The following is a 21,681-nucleotide window of genomic DNA, read 5'->3' on the forward strand; positions in this document are numbered from 1 at the left end:
CAGTGTGTGGTGATGTTTTGTGCGCACAGGTCCACCAAGACAATAAAAATGCCGAAAAGCTGTGGATAGCTCTCTCCTGCCTATGGTATTGTTAAAAATAGATGTTGAAATCTTACTTTTATTGATATTTGCAATTTGCCCCTTTTTATTATGAGTGTTTACACGTTAAGATGGAAATGAAAATGTCTACAGAATGAATATGCTGTAAAGAAAGTATTTAGGGAATGAAATAGTGTAAAATAAATTTATATATATTACCTACTAAGGAGTTGTGTTGTTTTTGTGGTCTGCTTTAAACTGTTCTACACATACTGCACACACCTGCAAAACGTAAAATCCAGTCACAGAAGTAAAAAAAAAAAAAAAAAAGGTTGCTTTTATTAAACTTCAACTGTACATAAAGCAAAAAACAAGATATTTTTTTAAGAAACATCTGGACAATTAAATTAAACCGTAAGACCAGTTGACATGGCCAACTGCCAGTCCTCATACTGTCAGTTGTAACACATTGTAAACAAACTAATGAATACTTATTATCCATATATATTCATCATCTAGAAACATCTTACATGTTAACCCAACAGTCGGTTAAAATTACATATACAGAGAGAGGCTTTCATAATTCTTGAATATCCCTGTGGGTGACTAAAGTCACCAAAAATGTTCACAAAACTGGGAGGTTCTCCCAATTTCAGGAAATCACAGTTTGGAGCAAAAGATGGGACATGTGAAACGGAATTGATGTTCGCAATTTGAGATTGCAGAGGCTAGAGCGGAAAAAAAGGTCGGCAGGCACCAGGTGGTCATACCTCCAGATGATGTTCAGGACAATTACCCAAACACATGACGGACTCTCTACAATCACCAATGCGCATCTAATGTGGCTTTAACCCTTGAATGGACGGATAAAGAGTTTGTGTAAGAACATGAAAACACTGGCTCCTTATGGAGATGACCTAGAAAAGCATCATAAAAAAAACCTTCCAGTTGGTCCAAATACTTATTCTGTGTCTTATGCTTAGCTGAATTGATTGGTCACTAACCCATGATGTTCTCTGTGGCATGAGCTACGTGGGTATGTACCATTCACTTTGAAAGGTTTGTCAAGTAGAACCCTTGAGCTGGAGTGATTTACCATTTCTGCGAGTCTAAAATGTGAACGGTGGTAGTGTGGGCTCAAGGAGTGCAAAAAAATATCTGGGAGGTATGTTATCATTTAGTGGAGCGTCGAGCAGGTTCAAAGGCAGTGGGAGGTGGAGGTGGTCCCCTGCGGTCCAGCTCCTCCACATACGCCATGAGGAGTTTGTGCCTCTCTTCTGACATACAGTCCAGAACCAGGTACCTTTTATCCTTTTGCAAGATCTTCTCTATGTCCGACAACTGCTGCTCTGACTCCTGCATCAACTTACGTGATCTGGAGACACAAAAAAGGACATGCAATGAGTCAGAAGAACTGTATATTAACAGGACAGCTGTTACAGTTTTTACTGTTGCCGTTTTCTCTTACTAAATAATTGTTTTTAAATATGGTAGAATTAGAATCTAGAATTTTTTGATCACAAATTTGAAGCTTCTCACTTGTAGGTGATGAACTTGGTCTCTTTCAGAAGAGTTCGGAAGTCTGCTTTGGCTGTGATGTACTTGTCTTTGATGTAATCACCAAACTCCCTCTGTCTTTTCTACAGTGAAAAGGTGAACAGCAGGAACAAAGACTTACTCTATAGCTTTAACAAAGACATAGCTTTTTGACTAGAGGAGTACAACACATTCTTGTTTTTGAAAATAAGACAGGCCTTACTCTGTCACTGCTGGAAAACTTGATGCATCTTGGATCTTCTTTAATGAGTTTCTTCACTTCCTTCCAAGATGTCATCAAATTGATCTGATGTAGAGGAAGGAATTTGAGATTAACAACAGATTAACTGACAACAAACAGAGTTAGACATATGACCCAGGTAATGGCGTCAGGGCACTACGTACGGAGGTCGTCTCATCCAGAAGTTGGCGAAATAGCTCCTTTTTCTTCTTTCCGAGGGCCTCGATGTGCTCGTTAAAGAGCCTCTCTTTCTCATCCCTCTCCAGCAGTGAGGATGACTGCCAGCGGTGATCCTTCCTCAGGGTCCGACGTGTCTCTGACCAGTTTGCATCAGATGACTTTACCTGTCACATGCAGAAAACAATTTTTAATGACAATTTTACATTGTTAGATTTAAGATTAAAGGGTTAGTTCACCCAAAAATGAAAATTAGGCTGCGTTTTACTCACCCCCGAGGCATCCTAGGTGTATATGACTTTATTCTTTCAGACGAATCCAGTCGGAGTTATATTAAAAATTGTCTTTGATCTTTCAAGCTGTTTAATGCCACTCAGCGGGTGTTGCATTGCTTCAGTCCAAAAGAACTTAAATACGTCTGAAAGAAGAAAGTCATATACACCTAGGATGCCTCGGGGGTGAGTAAAACGCAGCCTAATTTTCATTTTTGGGTGAACTAACCCTTTAAGCTTCCAGACTGAGATGTTCAATCTGTCATGATATGAAGTCATTCTGAAACACTGTCTATTACCATATCAGACAAGAGCGCTTTAAAATTCTGGACAGCTTCCTCCCTCTTGTGCTGTTCTCTCTCACGGTCAATCTCTTTGGTCTGCTCCGAGCGAAATCTCTGCACCATGCGCTCTCTTTCCCTTAGACTGGCCTCTATGCGGGCCTGTTTCTCTAGCTCCTTCTCTTTCTCAGAGTTTGGATTCTGGAGGAGCATTAAGACCATATAACATAAAAAGCTAAGTTGTCAATACATGTTTTTTGTTTTTTTTTACATTTATATTTTATCCATTATGTAAAAGTATTTATTATTTCTAAAGCACTATAATTTCATGCATATATTTCTCATTTGTTGGGTTGGCACCATGTAAAGTGTAAAGTGAAGCAGCTTCACTAACCTTGGCAAGACGCTCCACATACTCCTTAAATAGTTCTTCTCGAACTGCAGAAGTTTCCACAGCCTTGTAGCGAGGGTCAGTCTCCATCTTTTCCTTCACTTTGCTCCAGCGCTGCTGACCATCAACATGGTAATCTGACAGGAGCTCAAAAAAGTCTTGCTTGACCTTAAAAAAAAAAATAGCAACAAAAATCTATAGGGTATTGGGGCTTAAGGTCCTTGCACAAAAAAAATTCCGAAAATTTTCATATATGCGTTTTTAATTTTTTTTCTTATTTGTCATCCTTTCCTACCAAAATGCTTGCTACAGATGTGAAAACACAGAAAATCGAACCTGATCCGATTTTTTTCTTGACGGACGAAAGTTTTGGAGGCAGTGTGTAAATGCGATTGACACAACGTGAGGCCCTATTTTTTTATCGTGCAAGAATTTTGGATGAGAATTTTGGACTCAGTGTGAAAAGACCTTTAAGGGGATAGTTCACCCAAAAATGAAAATTCTGTCATTAATTACTCACCCTCATGTTGTTCCAAACCCGTAAGACCTTTGTTCATCTTCGGAACACAAAATGTTTTTGATGAAACCCGAGAGCTTTCTGACCCTGCATAGACAGCAATGTAACTGACATGTTCAAGACCCAGAAAGGTAGTAAGGACATCATTAAAATAGTCCATGTGACATCAGGGGTTCAACAGTAATGTTATGAAGCTACAAGAATACTTTTTTGCCCAAAGAACGACTTTATTCAACAATTTCTTCTCTTCTGTGTCAGTCTCATTACGATTGAACCACTGATGTCACATGGACTATTTTAACAATGTCTTTACTACCTTTCTGGGCCTTGAACGTGTCAGTTTCGTTGTCTATGCAGGGTCTGAAAGCTCTTGGATTTCATCAAAAATATCTTAAAGGGGTCCTATTATGCTTTTTCACTTTTTCAACTTTAGTTGGTCTGTAATGTTGCTGTTTGAGCATAAAAAAGATCTGCAAAGTTACAAAGCTCAAAGTCCACTTCAAAAGGAGATGTTTTATTTAACAGAAATCACTTTTCAAAAACTACAACGAACGACTCGTTTGGTCTACAACGCATATTTTCTGGGATTTGTGATATCACAAATACCGACGAATGGGACGAGACCTGGTTGAACTTTTCCTTTTTGGGTGAACTATCCCTTTAATGGTTAATGGTTAAATTTCAAGAGATAAAAATTTGGTAGGGTTGCGGTTTTAAACCCCAAAAGAGAGAATCCATGAAGTATCACCATTTTGCTATTGTCGCCAAATAATATGAAATTGCTCCAATAAAGCTAATTTCTTCAAAATGACTCCAAGCCCATGTCTGCAGACAAAAGTGTATTGTGGTTGAGTGATAAAGGGGTCAGAGACATGACATGTTTACAGCACATACGAGTGCAGGAACACATGTTCAAATATAAACTGTATAGATCTAGGCTATTAGACAAAAGGATGGTGGTTCGAATCCCACATGAGATCATGACAACTCATTGCCCACCACTACTGCACCTTTGAGCAAGGCAAGTTAAATTAGTTACTTATATTGTTGGATTCTGTGACAATGTTTCTTCACGTCTGAACTATACATTTGCAATGAGTCACTACTGCCACCGGCCACTGCAACAGTTTAAAAATGTGATCGTTGTTAATACGTTTTGATTATCACGGAATTAGATGGGCATCCTCTGGTGAACCCACCTGGTGAACACTCCCTCCTAACCTATGGCCCCCCCACACAGGTGACATTTCACTGGCATTAATGTTTGATTGCTGACCTTTAGCTGCCAAAGGCAATCAGCCCAGACGCTCTGCACTTAACCCTAGCCACAAAGACAGCAAGTGTGTGGACCAAACACCAGGGCAGATTACAGCTCATGAACAACTAACAAACAGTCACAGTCTCTTGGTCTCAGTCTGCGAGTGTATTCGTCTGTGGACATGCAGTGTATCTCATGACGATGAATGTGAAGTATTTTAAAAAGTTACCAAGAGATATCCAATGTATAATAATGTCTGGGTAGGGGGTCCTGGTTCTGTGTGCACCCATTGAGCACTTGCTTCTATTGTATTAAATGTCAGTTAAATAACAAGTACCACTTCCGAAAGTTTAATAGGATTGACATCTCAGCTTGTGGTAAGATAAGGTAACAGTTCTGTATAAACTTCATCTCCTCACCTTTTCTCCACGATTCTTTGAGTTCTCTTTCTCCTTCTTTCTGAAGGCCGTCATGTATTCGTTAAAAATGGCTTCTCTGTCTTTCATCTTTTCAACAGCCTTAAAGCGTGAATCCCTGGCGTGTTTGGCAGCGAACTCACTGAATGTTGTTCTGTGAAGACGGCAAAGTCCCTGTTGTTAGATTATGCATTTAGCATATTTACCTTCATAGCAATGCAAAAGAAGGATGGGTTACCATTGAATTAGGGATGTCAATCAGTAAAATATTTTAATACAATTAATTACATTATTGTTCAAAATTTTGGGGTCAGCAAGATTTCTTTTAAAGAAATTAATACTTTTTTTCAGCAATGGCGCATTGGATTGATCAATAGTGACATTTGTAGATTTCTATATCAATAAAAAGCTGTTCTTTAGAACTTTCTATTCATCAAAGAATCCTGAAAAAAATCTACCACCATTTCCACTAAAATATTTATTTTCTGCAATATTTTACAGTTATTTTGATTAATTAGTCAAACATGTCAATATCTGTTGTGAACAGACCCCAAATGAAGTTAATTCAAAAACATTATACTGTTACAGCAGAAAAAAACATTAAATAAACAAAAAGAAACTTAGAGGTTGTTCACACAGGATGCGTTATTGCTATTTTTTAATTGTTTGTCTATGTCAGCATGTAGATGGACAACCACTGAACTGCACACTTTTCAAAGCCCAACATTTTAAAATGGTTTATTATTTTATAACCTACTTGGCTTATTTCTGATAAACACCTTTAAGTAAGTGAACACCATTATTAACACTAACAGCATTGATGAATTAGGTGTATCCAGATGGTCCTTAGTGACTTAAAGGTTTAAGCGTTTACCTGACACCCAGTTTAGCTTCCTCCATCATTTTCCTGAAGTCATCTTTGACCTGCATGATTTTATTCTTTTTCTCTTTCCTCTCCTCCTCAGCACGTGTCTTCACATACTGATCGAACACCTGCAGAGTGCACAGTGGCGTGAGATGAGTGGGCACATGTACACTATATTTGGAGACTGATTTCAATCTGTTTTTATTTTGTGGACATGGTAGAGGCATGGTACAGTGTGTGTGTGTGTACCTACCTGTTTTCTCTCTTTGGGATTGAGCAGCAGATAACGTGGATCAAATACAATCTTATGAAGCTCCTTCTCCCAGGTAGAGAACGCAGAGACCTGATAAAAAAACAAGTAAGATGTTTAGAGATGGAGAAAAAGAGTAATAGAGCCATTTCAACCCCCCTTCCTCTTAATTAGGGCCATTATAACGAGAAGAGAGTGTTCAGTAGGTGAACCCCACTGAGCGTGTCCCCCTCCTGTGACGCTGGAGTCAGGGTGTGTGAGCCCACTGCTTTTCATCCTCCATCCCACCATCCCTAATGAATGACACACACCGACAGGTGGTCCTCAGCTTCTATCTCTCAGCCTCCAAACCTTTCTTTTCCCACCTTGCTAATTGGCGCAATGAGAGGAGTAATTAGATGGGGGTGAACGGGCAGCTCGTCTACTCGAGTTATGACTGTATATGCTGCTGTACGGCACCTCTCAGACACGTGGGGGTCCGAGGAGAGGAGGAAGGGGTCTTGCATTGATGATGAGACCCTTTGACTGCAAATGTGCCTTTCATCTTTGGCATTGGACGGGGTGGCAAAGGGCAGACAGCTCTCTACTACAGACTTGAAGGGATCTCCATCACATAAGCGACATATGCGTTTATCCATATTTCATAGTAGAAATATCAAATCTGTTGCCAAGAGGGGGGAGACTCCACTGATCAGTGGTTCTTTGATCACCTGAAAATGTCAGGTGAGTATTTTAATGAGAACCGTAGCTTAAACAAATGATGGGTTTAACCTTTAAGACCAGAAAATAAATATATACACTGCACTGCAGGATCACGCCCAGTCAAATCTCTCTGCCATTTTGTTATGAAATAAATAAGCAGTTTTATTTTGTGTTGACTTTGTAATTACATAAGTACATTAGTATACACTGGATTTAAAACTAGGCCCAACTAACTAGAATACCTGAGGAATAAATATAGTGCTGCCTTGTCATCATCATTCAGAGCAGATTACTTGATCTCTCACATGATTCACAGAGTACTAATGAAATACACACACAAAAAAAATACATACACATTTTCTCTTAAAAGTTTGGGGTCAGTAAGATTTTACAAAAAGTCTCTTAAGCTCACCAAAGCTGCAATTATTTGATCAAAAATACAGAAAAAACAGTAATAAAGTGAAATATTCCAATTAGGAAAACTGTTTTCTGTTTGAATATTTTTTTTATTTATATTTTATTCCTGTGATGGCAAATCTGAAATTTCAGCAGCCATTACTCCAGTTTTTAGTGTCACATCACTCTTCAGAAATCCTTCATCTGATATGGAACTGAAGGAACATTTATTATCATTATTAAAGGAGTCATGACTCATGACATAAACTGACAAATCTAAATTCCCTTGATCTTTTGACATAAATGAGGTCATTGTACTATAAAAACATCCTGCATTTTTCAGAACTCAAAACTTTCTCGTTAGTCTAAAAACAGCTTATATTGAAGCCAATCTGCCAAAACGACAGCTTGTGGAATGTACCACTCTATGATGTAAAAGTGTAGCTAAACACCACCTCCACAGAAGAAGATCAACGCCTGCTTCTACATCGCTGCCTGTTTAGCCCCGCCCACCGATTCACACATGTAGTGTAAATAATGAGAGAGGCAAACGCAGGTCTACACAGAATAAAGATGCTCCAAAGTCAACAAGATGCTGTGCATTCCAAGCTTTGGAAAAACACAGTCTTTGCATTGCCTTCCTACTGATCCCAATATTAAGTAAGAGTAGATGAAATTTATTTTTAATGAAGTACCAGACCACATCAGTAAGAACTTGGTCCTTTGATCACTTCATTTTACCGCAGATTCGTTTACAAACAAAACACAATTCAAAGCAAGATTTTCAGAAAGATTGAAAAAGACGATGCTGTGCCAAATATATTGGACCCGTCATTAATGTTGCAGTATTTATGCGTTTTTAACCTAAATAACAACTGTAAAGGACACAGACTGTCAAACATACAGAACTGTTAGCCAATCATAGCAGTGGGTGTTTACTTCTGAGTCTACAATCCGCCACACCTATTTAAATGAAGCGTTCCAATGAGGGGGGTCAAAACAGGACAGAAAATAGCCTATTACTTATAAATTATGATGTTTTTGGATATAAAAATCTTGATAACATTATAAGTGGACCTCAGAAAACAGTACAAAATAACAAAAAAGGCAGTTCATGACTCCTTTAATGTTGAAAACAGTTGCTTAGTATTTTTGAGGAAACCATAATACATTTTTTCAAGACTTCAGATGAATAGAAAGTTAAAAAGAACAGCATTTATTTAAAATATAAATATTCTGTAACATTATAAACATCTTTACTGTCACTTTGGATAAATTTAATGCATCCTTGCTGAATAAGTGCTCATTTAAAAATTAAAAAGAAATCTTACAGACTTTTGCAAGGAAGTTTATGTGTGTGTGCATCTATTTACTTATTAAATAAATAAAATGGATGCGTCTTACCCCTCGCTCAAGCAGCATGTCTTTAAACTGGCTCATCCGAGCTTCCTGAGGTACCACGGCTCTCTCACGTGCCGCCTTCAGCTCTGCCTCCATAGCTGCCTCTTTCTCTGTGTCAGCCTCCTTCTTCTCCTCTATCCTAAAGCACAAAACAACAAATCAGTCAGAAGATATGCGACTAAGCCTAAACCAGCCTATTCATATCAAGTCTGAACTTTTGGCATGAAATCACACAAGATAACAAAACAAATGTCTTAGACTTATTTCACAGCCCATACTATCATAATAATCTGCTGTCGTCTTATTTAGACCAGACACATTTTTAATTGTTCAGATGCTGTTTACTTTATTTTAGCATCCAAACAATTGATTCTGGTAGTCAAATTTTTTTTTTTAGAGACTGAAGAAATTCTGGCATCTGACTAAGCGTGAACAGTTAAAAAATGCTCATTAATATTTTATACTTTCATTTGCATTTGATTTTGTGTGAACTGCCTTTAAATGCTGGGAGACATGAAGAATTTTATGCAACTTCCTCTGAAAAGTCAAAACTGACTTTTTACTTTCTTAATACTCGTTTTTGTAAAAATTCTCACTTTCGTCTCTTGGCCTTGCAGGGTTCATCTTCAGGTGTGTCTTCTGCTACAGCAAACTCCTGCTCCTCTTTAGCTAGCACTGTGTCCCAGGAAACACAAACATGCAACAGAAGGTTTGGACAGTTATTAACAAGCTGTTGAGGGTCTGACATGGATAGAGAACGATTCATGCTCACAGCTGACATGCAGACAGGAGTTTTCCCCACTTTTGAGGTGTAGCATAGATACAAATTTAGAAAAATATAAAAACATTACATGTCAAATTTGTTCTTATTGCAGGGCTCCAGGCTTCGCCTAAGATGGCTACATTTGTGACCAAAAATATTAATTTGCAAGTTACATTTGTAATGAGATCGCCAATGGTTTCAAATTTTACACATTATGATATTAAATAAAAACTGCAGAACAACTATGAGAGGCATGAAAATGAATGTGCTATAAAAGGTGGGCAGACTTACGGTATACACGTGGCAGGATGACTAAAAGTACCCTACCAGTCAAAAGTTTTTGAACAGTAAGATTTTTAGTGTTTTTTGAAGTCTCTTCTGCTCACCAAGACTGCGTTTATTTGATCCAAAGTACAGCAAAACAGTAATTTTTTTTAAATAAAAATCATTTTTGAAATAAATCTTTAAAACAACTGTTTTCTATTTGAATATATTTTAAAATGTAATTTATTCCTGTGATTTCAAAGCGGAATTTTTAGCATAATTTCTCCAGTCACATGATCCTTCAGAAATCATTCTAATATTCTGATTTACTGCTCAAAAACATTTATTATTATTATGTTGAAAACAGCCGAGTAGAATTTTTCAGGTTTCTTTGATGAATAGAAAATTCAGAAGAACAGCATTTATCTGAAATAGAAATCTTTTGTAACATTATAAATGTCTTTATCATCACTTTTGATCAATTTAAAGCATCCTTGCTAAATAAAAGTATTAATTTCTATAATTTCTTTCCCAAAAAAATGGTATAGTGTATAACGTTACAAAAGCTTTTTATTTCAGATAAATGCTAATGATGCTGAAAATTTAGCTTTGATCACAGGAATAAATTACATTTTAAAATATATTCAAATAGAAAGCAGTTATTTTAAATAGTAAAAATATTTCACAATATTACTGCTTTTGCTGTATTTTGGATCAAATAAAAATCTTACCGTTCAAAAACTTTTGACTGGCAGTGTAAGTGCTTAAAATTCAAGTGCAAGTTCATTTATATGCTGGCACTTCAAAAATAATATTTGGCGCCTGTTTTTTTTTCCGGTTTCTTTATTTTTGTCTGGAGCTCTGCTTTCTGGCTGTTTTATCAATTACTTGATTATGGAAAATTAGTACATTGCACATGGTTTGGATACAGCATTATTTCGGTCCTTTCTAAATATTTGTTGAAAAACACAATCAATCTGTAATTTCTACAAAAAAGTGAAAATACTTAATACGAGAGATATTTAACATTAAATGCAACAGATGCATTTTTATGGAGATGACCTTTACCCAGTTTGTTGCTGTTGTCCAGGCCTCTTTTGTGGGGAGGTTCCTGGATCGCTTTATCAACATCAACCCGTCCCACCAGCTCCTCCGGCCGCTCCCACATGGACAGACGCGTGGTTGGGTTGTAAAAGAACACTCGCTCGTCACCCGTCCACACCACACACCTGACACATATGCATAAGCATTGGGCACAGGTAAATCCAATACAAAGAGTCAACACCCAAAAGCTCCAAATAATTTTTTCACTTTATTTATAAATCCAAACTTTTAAATGTAGTCTATTAAATGTAGTTGATCTGATTTGTGCAAATCAAATAAATCGGTGTAAACAGCAGTTGCCTACCATGGTGTGCCAGGAATAGGTGTGGTTGCAACAGGCTTTGCCTTTTTCGCTGCCTTCTGTTCCTCTGTCATCTCTTCCTCTTTCAGCTCCTAGGAATAACACACAGATGATGTCAGAAATGGTTGTTTGCACACAACAATTTAGAAAACTAGATACACTACCAACCTCTTTCTTCTCTTTTGGTGGATCAATTTTTGGGCTTCCATCTTCCATTTCCATGATTTCAGCATCAATCATGTCAAGAGCTGCATCCTTGAGTTTCTCACTCTCTTTTTCTGTTATGGAGACATGGAGAAGAGCAACTGTCAAATCAGGAAATATTGAAGACAGTTGGAAACAAATACATATATATTATACTGACTGGAAATAATGTGTTATAATCATCTTTGCACATTTCCACATTTCAGCACTCATCTTAAACTGTAACATTAGTAAACCAGAAATAAAAAACTATTTAACAGAATTAGCACAACACCAGTATTGGAAAAAGAAAATGTCATTGGTAATTAATATTTAATTAACTTATTTTATTTCATGCCACGGGTAATTGCCCTAGTGGTCCTAACCTGTCTCTTTGAGTTCTTCTGGTTTGTCCCAGGTGGTCTCCTGTGTGTGTTTATTGTAGTAGTAGGACTTTCCCTCTGGGGTTTTAAACTCAGTCCAGTCAGATGTACTCAGAGCTCTAGGCAGTCCTGAGGGCCCAGCCATTGCCATTTGAGGAGGCATCATGGGTACCAAAGGTGGTGCCATGCCAGGGAGCATACCTTGATATAACATACACAAAATCAGAATCGGATCAAGACAGGTGGCTCTCCTCTCCCATAATAAAAAAGACGGAATAATGATTTTGCATAGTTATATTAGTTACACATAGTTTTACAACATAATATGACATAAGAATTTCTACTAGTAGAAAAAAAAAATCTTAAAATCTTTGTTGGATGATTTAACTACAGCACAAAATATCATAAAAACTTAAACATTCAATTAAACATGGGACTAATGCATGCAAAGACAATACCACCACAATATCACATTAAAAACATTAAAGAAAAAAGGGACACAAGGTAGGAACACCGTTAAGACAAATCACAACACTGTGTTATTTGAATTTCTATTGCAGTTTATAATCTACTGCCTACAACTCAACAGTAACGGTTACAAGTTTTCAGAGGGGGGAAAAAACAGATCTACTCCAACTAAGCAAAATGTTAAGTCAAAAACAATTGAAAACGCGAAGTGAGTCAGCCTATGTCTCATTTGTAAGAAACAGAGGGGCCTCTAATTGGAAATGATTACATTGAAAAAAGCATAAAGATGCACAACAGTTACTAACATGCCATAACGGGGAAGGGAATTACCGTTTTTGGTAGGAGAGATAGTCTTTACATAGGGACAGCTGACTATCTGCATCATTGCTACACCTGAAAGAGCGTATAAGCAAGCAAAGAATGTTGGAAAAGACACAAACATAAGTCAACTACTGCTTCCAGGTGTAAGGAGAGCAAATACTAGATCATTTATAATGTAAACACTACAGTATCTCCTACAGTGCTAGCTGATCTACAGGTGCATCTCAATAAATTAGAATGTCGTGGAAAAGTTCATTTATTTCAGTAATTCAATGTGTGTATTGTGTATTCAAAGTGTATTAAATAAATTCAATGCACACAGACTGAAGTAGTTTAAGTCTTTGGTTCTTTTAATTGTGATGATTTTGGCTCACATTTAACAAAAACCCACCAATTCACTCTCTCAACAAATTAGAATATGGTGACATGCCAATCAGCTAATCAACTCAAAACACCTGCTTTTCCACGACATTCTAATTTATTGAGATGCACCTGTATATTCAACTGAAATTAGGCGATAATGTCAGCCTATGTTGCTTGACAACAAGTGCACATGGAAATGGCGGATTACTGCCATCTATAGAACACTGAATGTCACTTCTGCAACACCACGACATTAATGCAGTAGTTAAGACTGCAATTATCATTTAATATATTACAATAGAGCTTGCTTTGCTTTCTAGAATCATTTTTGCCATACAACTTCACTAAAGATGTTTGGCAACTGTAAGCAGTGAAGAAAAACAAGGGCACCTTTTAGAGCCTACAGGTTCCAGTCAAACTATAGACGTACTGGATTGTGTGAAAAAGACAGAAAGACAAGGAACAGAGGAGAGAAAGGCAATCGCATACTAGAGCAGAAGAATTCTTAACAGGGTACAGATGATTCAACAAGTTCAAAGGTCAAACCTACCGGGCAGCGGAATGGGCATGCCAGGCAGGGGCACTCTGAAGGGTGACACCATGACAGGAGGGAAACCTGGCATTGGAGCAGCGGCCTGTGGCACAGTATGGGCCAATGCCAACGGCAGAGGTGGCGGTCCTGTAGTCATTGCCACTGTAACCGTCGGAGGATTGACAGCTGCTATTGGGGTTGCCATTGCACTGGGAGCTGTGGTTACAACTGACGGCATCTCCACGACATCATGGGCTACAGGTCAAACAATTGGGTACAGAATGATCACAGATTAACTTCTGACACCCAGATAAAATAAACAAACAAATGGGGAACAAAACTTTCTCCACAACCCAAAACAAATTCAGACACTCAGACAAAGCAAACAAAAAAATGGGGAACAAAAATGTTCCCAGAATGTGCTTCTGACACCCAGACAAAATAAACAAATAAACAAACAAATGGGTAACAAAAATTAAGCCCAAAACCTGATTCAAAACTATTTCTGACACCCAGAAAAAGAACAAACAAACAAATAAACGGGGAACAAAACAAAATTCTGCAGAATATGTTTCTAACATATAACAACTTTTGACACCCAGACAAAGTAAATAAAATATGGGGAACAAAACATTTTTTTCCCGAATGAGTTTCTGACCCAAAACAACTTCTGACACCCAGACAAAATAAACGAACAAACAAATGAGGAACAAAAATGTTCCCAGAATGCGTCTCTGACTCAAAACAACATCTGACACCCAGACAAAAAAAACAAATAAACAAACAAATGGGTAACAAAAATTAAGCCCAAATCCTGATCCAAAACTATTTCTGACACTTAGAAAACTGAAAAAAATAAACAAATGAATAAATGGGGAACAAAAACTTCTCCAGAATGTGTTTCTAATGTCAACTTCTGACACCCAGACAAAATAAATAAAGCAAATATGGGGAACAAACTTTTTTTTTTCTCAAATGAGTTTCTGACCCAAAACAACTTCTTACACCAAGACAAAAAGAACAAACAAACAAACATATGGGGAATGAAACGAGCTTCTCCAGAATGCCGTTTCTGACCCAAAAAGCTTATAAATTATTGGTCAACAAATGAAATCTCATAAAAGCTGTTGCTTAGAGGTCTCATTGGAATGACATTTACCTGACACAGGTGTTGGGAGGAGAGGTGAGGCTGCTGTGATGCTGGGAGAGGAGGTGGAGCTCATGACCATGGAGGGGCTCTGGGAGGTGTGTGTGGTTGTAGTGCTGTTGGCTGCAGCTGGGATGCTGACAGATGGACCAGGCCCGCTGGAACCTCCGATGGCTGCTGCTGCTGCCACTGCCTGGCTCAGCATCACTGGACCCAGCTCAGCCTGCTGGATCACCTTCACTCCTTCAGGCTTCGTCCAGGATGACGCCCTTGTACGTGCATTGTAATAATACACCTAAATAATAAGGAAAAGCAAACAGATGAGGACAGGAGATCAAGCTGTTTGCCCTGTAAAGAAAGCAAATATTTATTTATGTTATCATCTAATTGTATCAAGCAAGAAGTGTAACAATGCAACAGTGCACCGTGTACTTCAAGTTCACATAGTGAACTTCAAAAATACGCATTATGCAAAATCCAATGAATTATGCTTTTATTTCTTATGCAAAATAGAATTTGTAAGTCGCTTTGGATAAAAGCGTCTGCTAAATGACTAAAAGTAAAAAAGTAAAGTAAAGTAATATCTTATCAATTGACCGTTCGCAAAGACCCGCCCTCCTTAGTTACTGTTGCTATCCCCGACAAACAATGCCGCTCTCACTATATAATATACACTAGTGTCCTAAAGTTAGGTTTTTCTGAAGAAAACAATACTTTTATTCAGCAGTGATTCATTAAATTGTTTGTAAGTGACATTAAAACATTTGTAATATTACTAATGTTTTCCAGTTTAAATAAAAGCAGTTCTTTTGAACATTGTACTCAAAGAATTCCAAAAAACAAGAATACAACTCTCCATGTCAAGTGACTGGAATACAACCCAAAACACTTTGCCATGGGGAACCAACAATGTCTTTCAATCCACAAAGAATTAGAAGTCATACCTTGCCATCAGGGCTCTTATTCTCCACCCAGATCTCTTCTGTAGAGGGCAGGGAAGGAGGAGCAGGAGCAGGAGTAGGAGCAGGAGAGGCTGTAGGGGGTATTCCTGGAGGGAAAATCATGCCAGGTGGAGGCGGCATGGATCCTCCAGGAGGAGGCATAAACGGGGGTCTCTTAAAGTGAAAAAGAAGTCACAGGTGTCAATGAAACCTTCCCAATTCCCAACCTCTTAAAAAGCTGAGAAATTACATAATAAATGGTATCTGATGTAATATTCATACCTGTAAAGGTGGGGCACCCATGGGAGGGGGCACACTGGGGTCAAAGGGAATGCGTCCGAAGGGCGGCCGGGCAGGAGGTGGAGGACCCCTCATCATAGGAAATGGAGGCACAGGGGTGCTCAGTAAAGGCTGCCTGCGGGTGGAGGGGTTGGCGGGTGGAGGGGCAGCAGCAGGGAAAAGGAGTGCTGGCTGCTGAGCCATGCTGATGGAGCGAAAAAAAAAAACTTAAATAGTATCCGTACAGCACACAACGACTGCTGCAGACAAGACAATAAATAGCAAAACAACACATCATAACTCATTCTTACGAACCATAACTAGGCCTGTCGCAATAATCAATATATCGACTTATCGCACAATATATGTACATGACCTCAATCATTTTTGGTGACGAAATATATCGCCCATTATATTTACTTAAAAATTAATGTCACCATGTTTTGTACATTCCACTTGCGCCTGTGTATTTTGCAGCTTCTCGTACATGATGTTGTGTAGTCATGAGGTGCTAGTTCAAATTTAAAAAATGCTTCTACAAAAAAAGTTTCATCTTCTGCATATATGGTCTTGTTTAGGGATCTGTGTCTTTGTGCATGCGGAGTAGTGATTGTGTTTTTCAGCAATAGTGTGCACCCTTAATTTACAGAGAAAAGAAGGTCAGGGAAAAATCTGCAGATGGAAAAATCTCCATACAAGCTCTTTGAGCATTTCTCTCTTTTTTTGTACTTGTTGCTTTGCACTTGAATATATCGCACAACAAAAAGTTGTTATCGTGACAGGCCTAACCATAACGCCCATTAAATCTTCCTGAGGTGCCATAATAGACTTTATATGACGCAATTATGTCTAAAAACACGATTTGTAACTTGAAGTGCGTTAAAAATCAAGACATAACGATGTAAAAACATTCAGCCGTATGCTGTTATGATGCTTTCATTGTCCACGACCCAACAGGCCACACTAGGCTTAAAAAAGATTCAAATTAGCCAAGTGCGAAACGTTATTCAGTGTACTGTTAAGGAAAAACTGAAGCTAACTATAATTGATCGTTTGTGTTAGCCGGTGTATGAAAAATAATGCAAAATCCACACCTGTTAGCGGCCAGGCCAATGCCTTCTGTGTGCTCCGCCATAACGGGAATAAGTTACAACAAAAGTCCCATCGACGCATTTCCGGTGGAGTCTGGCGTACGGCCGTCAAATGGATATAAAACATTATTTAAACGTAAGATAATACCTTTTCGTTTCACATAGTTTTAAATAATCAATATTTCTGAATTGGTCCTAAATATATTTTCCCCCCAAACTGGTTTCATCAGGATGATTTGTGAAGTGACAAGGGAAATGCACTCATAAGATTTTGATTTTAAAAAAAATAGTGTAAAATAGGTTATAGGACTCCCTAAAAATTATAAAACGTATCATATCCGATTTGCTTCTGTTAGTAAAATTCTGGTTGTTGTGTTAATACTTTCTTAATATCTTAAAATCTTAATATTTTTAGATAGATTTTATATCGTTTTGACAGTATTTATTTGTTTGTTTGTTTACACTTTTTTAATGGTTGGATCGATTACCTAAAATAACATACTTTTAAAATTTTATTTCTACTTTTATTGTGAAAATAAGAGCTTTTCTCGGTCCCGGAAGTACACAAACACAGGGCGCTCGCGTTGCTTTTTAACAATGGACACCATACATGCTTGTTTCAAAGAGAAAATCGGTGAAGTGCTTTTACCAGGAGATGTGTTCTCATTCAGGTTGTCTGAATCTGGAGATGGTAGTATCAAAACCGAAAAGATAATATGCGGTCCAGGGCTCCGGAGAAACGGAGAGGAAGTTCAAGTGTGTAAAAGTGGAATTTTGCGCCATAAACAGCCAAATATGTACTGGATAGACTCTCAGCAGAGACGGGTGAGGAACTGGACTCACACCAGTAAACCCATAGTTTGTGCACTTATTATTTTAGCTCCGCTAATGTTTGTTCTGTTTGAAATTACATTTTGTAATTGTATTAATTAATTAATTTAAAAAAAAATGTTTATTGCTTATTATTCTTTTTTTTTCTCAATAAAATGCTCCTAATATTCAGAACATGTGTATACTTATTTTTGGTACTTTTCTGAATACAATTTAACAATAAATATAACAAATAAAAAATTTATACATTTTCCCAAAGTAAGCTGTCACTCAGTAAAGCTAAATAGCTCTGTTAATCCTTATTTCTTCCAGTATGTACCAGCCAAAGGTGAAAGTGTGATCGGCATTGTGACTGCAAAGTCTGGTGATATCTTCAAAGTGGACGTGGGAGGAAGTGAACAGGCATCTCTTTCATACCTGGCATTTGAGGGAGCAACCAAGAGGAACAGACCTAATGTGCAGGTACTTTCTCAAATATTTTTAACACTCTCAGACCCCACTTGTATTGTTATTTCTTTAAGAGCACTGTTTATGTTGTATTATGAATGTACACAATGATATTGTGTGGTTTTGTTCTGCAGGTTGGAGATCTGGTGTACGGTCAGTTCACAATTGCCAACAAAGATATGGAACCCGAGTTGGTTTGTATAGACAGCTGTGGCAGGGCCAATGGGATGGGGGTGTTTGGAGCTGATGGGCTGCTCTTTAAAGTATCACTGGGACTCGTGCGCAGGTTTGTGATTTGTCCATGTAATACAGCTTAGAAATCTATATACTTCCTAGCTTAATTTTAAAAGCAAGACACCCCAGGTGAATGGGGTAAAAATAAAATTAAGTACTAGATTACGTACTATCCTAGTTGATTGTTTACATTAAGATTGAAAATTTTTTTGTATTACAAGTTTCTGAAATGTAGTTTGATTAAATACTAATTAAATATGCACTAATTTGCATAAATCTGAACATTGAATAAAGCTAGGTTCAAAATCTTGTTTCATTTTGTTGTCATATTAGAGTCAAAGGATTTTACAGATAGGATTTTTGATATCTCTTTTTAGCACTCCACAAAATACCATCAACAGCCTGAAAAAAATACATTTTCACCATGTTTTTAGGAAAAATAAGTTTAAAATTACGTTTTTGTGCTACTGAAGTGAAATTATTTTGAGAAAATGGCTATTGTAATTGAATTAAAATAAGTGTATTTTGCACGTTCTGAAAAGCCAAAATCTCAAAATTGACCAGTGCATGAAATGTTTTTGCCTGTTGTGTCTTGCCTACAAGGCTACAGTAAAGAATGCGGTGGTGTTCTTTCCATCAGACTTCTGGCTCCTCAGAGTGAAATAATAAAGGACCTGGAGAAGATTTTTCCCTTTGAGCTGGTTGTTGGGATGAATGGCAGAGTGTGGGTGAAAGCAAAGACTGTTCAGCAGACGCTGATAGTGACCAATCTTCTGGAGACATGTGAGAACATGACCTCACAACAGAGACAGACACTGTTTAAGAGAGTGGCAGAAGGCTCCCTCTAGAGGACATCTGAAATACCACTTTTCCCACAATACACCTGGTGGCGGACATGCCAAAATTACACATCATCAGTTTTCAGATATTCCAAGCCTCTGGAAAAGTTCAGAAATAACAGAGCCTACAATGGACATCACTTCCTTTGTATTTCCAGTTTTGAATACAGAATAAGGAAGAGAAGAAGAGAAGTCACCATTTCTCTTTAAAGAAATCAATACGATTCTAAAAATACACTTTTGTATGAGTAAAAATGAATAAAATCCTGGTGAAACCGCAAATGCAAACTGATTTTTGTTGTAGTGATTATCGTAATAACTTATATTTCATGTTCGTTGTGTTGTTCGTGTCCAGAAGAGAGCACTTTTTCTCCAGTTTCTTTAGCCGGCTTGTGGTTTTGAAAGTTGCTGCTATACTGGTAGTTGCAGGAAATGAGTTAAGATGTTTGGATAAGAGAAATGCAATGAGTGTAACCAGCGTCATTTTATATTCAGTTATTGAGAAATCCCTCATCCTTTTTTTTACAGGCATGTGGGGTATTAATCATTGCTCTAGTCTACAGCAAGCCTAAGGTGTCAAATATAATTCAGTAATAAGTGTGTGTAGATAGTTATAAAGTTTATTGCTTTTACAACACCGATTTACAACGCAAATATATAAAAGTCTACAAAACCTTGTACCCCACCTGTTATCTGCATCTTTATGTTTATGTAACTAAATGTTACATAATGGATAAAACTGGAATTTTACACTACCTTTCAAAAGTTTGGGGTCAGTAATTTTTTGTTTGTTTTGAAATAAGTATCTTGTGGTCATGAAGGATGCATTTATTTGATCAAACATATAGTTAAAAGCAGTAACATTGTGAAATATTATATATAACTTTTCTATTTTGATAAAATGTCATTTGTTTCTGTGATGACAGAAACATTTTCAGCAGACATTACTCAAGTCTTCAGTGTCACATGATTCCTAAGAAATCATTCGTATATGCTGATTTGGTGCTCACATTTCTTCTTATTATCAATGTGAAAACAGTTGCTTTTGTGGAAAATATTACAGCCGTTATGTGATTGATTGAACAACAGAACATTCAGCATTTATTTGAAATAGCAAATATATATAAATAAAGGGACATTAAATATTGACATCAGGTGAAATTATGTATCAATTGTCAGTAGTTTAGTGGTTATTATACAAAAATATTTTACTGCTGAAAGCCATGATTGACCAATCAAATGAAGTATGTCAGAGAGGCTTGTTGATTTAGACTGACTAAGCATTTATAGCTTGATTAGTTGATGAAGCTCCTCAGCCATGAGTTCCCATGGGCTCTGACTTTCAGTTCTTCTAAATGAAAGTGGAATTTGCATGAAGATGCTGATCATCATGGAAAGATGTGTCTGGGCACGTTTTCCTCATTGAATGACTGATATATGCAGACGAGTGTCCAAGGCAGTACCAGGGGCATGGAAGATTTGAGTCACTGCAAGAACAATGTATTTGAGCTCCTATTCTACGAGAACACAAATCTGCCTCACATTAGACATGCAAACCACAAAGCCTGCAGCTATTTTTCGATAGTAATTAAGGAGCTAAGCTATTAAAGTTGCAGGAGAAGTATGATTTCTGCCTTTTCTGCAACTGCTTTGTAAAATCTGCAGCTAAGTCACAACACGATGCATTTTCATGTCTTGATTGAAATGTGAATCTCTCAGCTAATGATTTCTCCAAAGACTAACCATGGAGTCTAATGAGACGGGATTGAAGGTGTTGGTCAGAGCCCTTGCCCTATAAAACGCTTACAAATGTTGAGTTTGTTATTCACAAGAAGCATGGCCTGATGTGAACCAAGCCTCAAACAAAAGAGATCTCATAACAGCTAAAAATGAAGAATTGTTGCATAAAGCTGGAAAGGATTATAAAAGTATTTCTGAAAGCTTTCTGTTCATCAGTCCTCGGTAAGATAAATATGTCTATAAATGGAGAAAGTTCAGCACGGTTTATACTCCCTAAGTGGGTGTCCTGCATGAAGACTGAAAGAGCATGGCACAAAATGCTCAATGACGTTAGCTAAAGACAGAAATACTCTGAAAACACTCAAACCTATCTTAACACTTAAAGAGATAGTTCACCCAAAAAATGCCTCACCCTAAAGTTGTTCCAAACCTGTATGAGTTTCTTTCTTCTGTTGAGCACATAAGATATTTTGAAGAATGTTGGTAACAAACAGTTGACGGTAGTTATATGGGGGAAAAAAACACTACGGAAGTCAACTGTGAAACTGTGAAAGTTTTACACTTGTTTAATAAAGACATAAAATCTTTTGTTTTTGTGTTATTTAAACAGACTCCAATTTCTTTATTGTTGCAAATTGAAAAGTATCTAATTTTATGACCAATTAATGTGCATGTTCATGGCAAATCCATGGCTGTACTTTATATATT

General features: G+C 37.4%; 2 protein-coding genes across 4 annotated transcripts; one reads left to right on the top strand and one right to left on the bottom strand.

Annotated features, from left to right (window-relative positions):
• Window positions 1-282: 282 nt before the first annotated feature.
• On the bottom strand, window positions 283-16,969 carry LOC107750324 (transcription elongation regulator 1-like). Of its 3 annotated transcripts, none has more exons than XM_016565664.1 (21): window positions 16,886-16,969; window positions 15,795-15,996; window positions 15,516-15,686; window positions 14,584-14,866; window positions 13,443-13,679; window positions 12,539-12,601; window positions 11,744-11,941; window positions 11,343-11,452; window positions 11,178-11,263; window positions 10,838-10,998; window positions 9,339-9,417; window positions 8,746-8,881; window positions 6,247-6,336; window positions 6,003-6,121; window positions 5,132-5,282; window positions 2,941-3,105; window positions 2,565-2,747; window positions 1,981-2,160; window positions 1,799-1,882; window positions 1,579-1,679; window positions 283-1,414 (listed from the first exon to the last, which is right to left on the bottom strand). In XM_016565664.1, exons 1-21 carry the CDS (start codon window positions 16,924-16,926, stop codon window positions 1,213-1,215), a joined length of 3,042 nt encoding a protein of 1,013 aa, XP_016421150.1. In that variant the 5' UTR covers window positions 16,927-16,969; the 3' UTR covers window positions 283-1,212. The 3 variants fall into 3 exon arrangements, with proteins under 3 accessions (XP_016421150.1, XP_016421149.1, XP_016421151.1); XM_016565663.1 differs by having other exon boundaries at window positions 11,178-11,266; XM_016565665.1 differs by lacking the exon at window positions 12,539-12,601 and having other exon boundaries at window positions 284-1,414; window positions 11,178-11,266.
• Window positions 16,970-17,428: 459 nt separating this feature from the next.
• LOC107750384 (exosome complex component RRP40-like) lies at window positions 17,429-19,978 on the top strand. Its single transcript, XM_016565749.1, has 4 exons — window positions 17,429-17,707; window positions 18,026-18,175; window positions 18,295-18,446; window positions 19,035-19,978. The coding sequence occupies exons 1-4, from the start codon at window positions 17,480-17,482 to the stop codon at window positions 19,240-19,242; spliced, it is 738 nt and encodes a 245-aa protein (XP_016421235.1). The 5' UTR covers window positions 17,429-17,479; the 3' UTR covers window positions 19,243-19,978.
• Window positions 19,979-21,681: the final 1,703 nt, after the last annotated feature.

This window comes from Sinocyclocheilus rhinocerous, unplaced genomic scaffold (genome assembly GCF_001515625.1).
Source record: "Sinocyclocheilus rhinocerous isolate Xijiao unplaced genomic scaffold, SAMN03320098_v1.1 scaffold1053, whole genome shotgun sequence".
NCBI lineage: Eukaryota > Metazoa > Chordata > Actinopteri > Cypriniformes > Cyprinidae > Sinocyclocheilus > Sinocyclocheilus rhinocerous.

Coding starts and splice junctions, on each gene's coding strand:
- LOC107750384 (XM_016565749.1), top strand. CDS start 17,480: ATGGACACCATACATGCTTGTTTCAAAGAGAAAATCGGTGAAGTGCTT. Junction 17,708..18,025: donor TAGACTCTCAGCAGAGACGG/GTGAGGAACTGG, acceptor TATTTCTTCCAG/TATGTACCAGCCAAAGGTGA. Junction 18,447..19,034: donor TCACTGGGACTCGTGCGCAG/GTTTGTGATTTG, acceptor TCTTTCCATCAG/ACTTCTGGCTCCTCAGAGTG.
- LOC107750324 (XM_016565663.1), bottom strand. CDS start 16,926: ATGGCGGAGCACACAGAAGGCATTGGCCTGGCCGCTAACAG. Junction 15,687..15,794: donor TGGGTGCCCCACCTTTACAG/GTATGAATATTA, acceptor TTTCACTTTAAG/AGACCCCCGTTTATGCCTCC. Junction 13,680..14,583: donor CCTCCCAACACCTGTGTCAG/GTAAATGTCATT, acceptor TTTGACCTGTAG/CCCATGATGTCGTGGAGATG.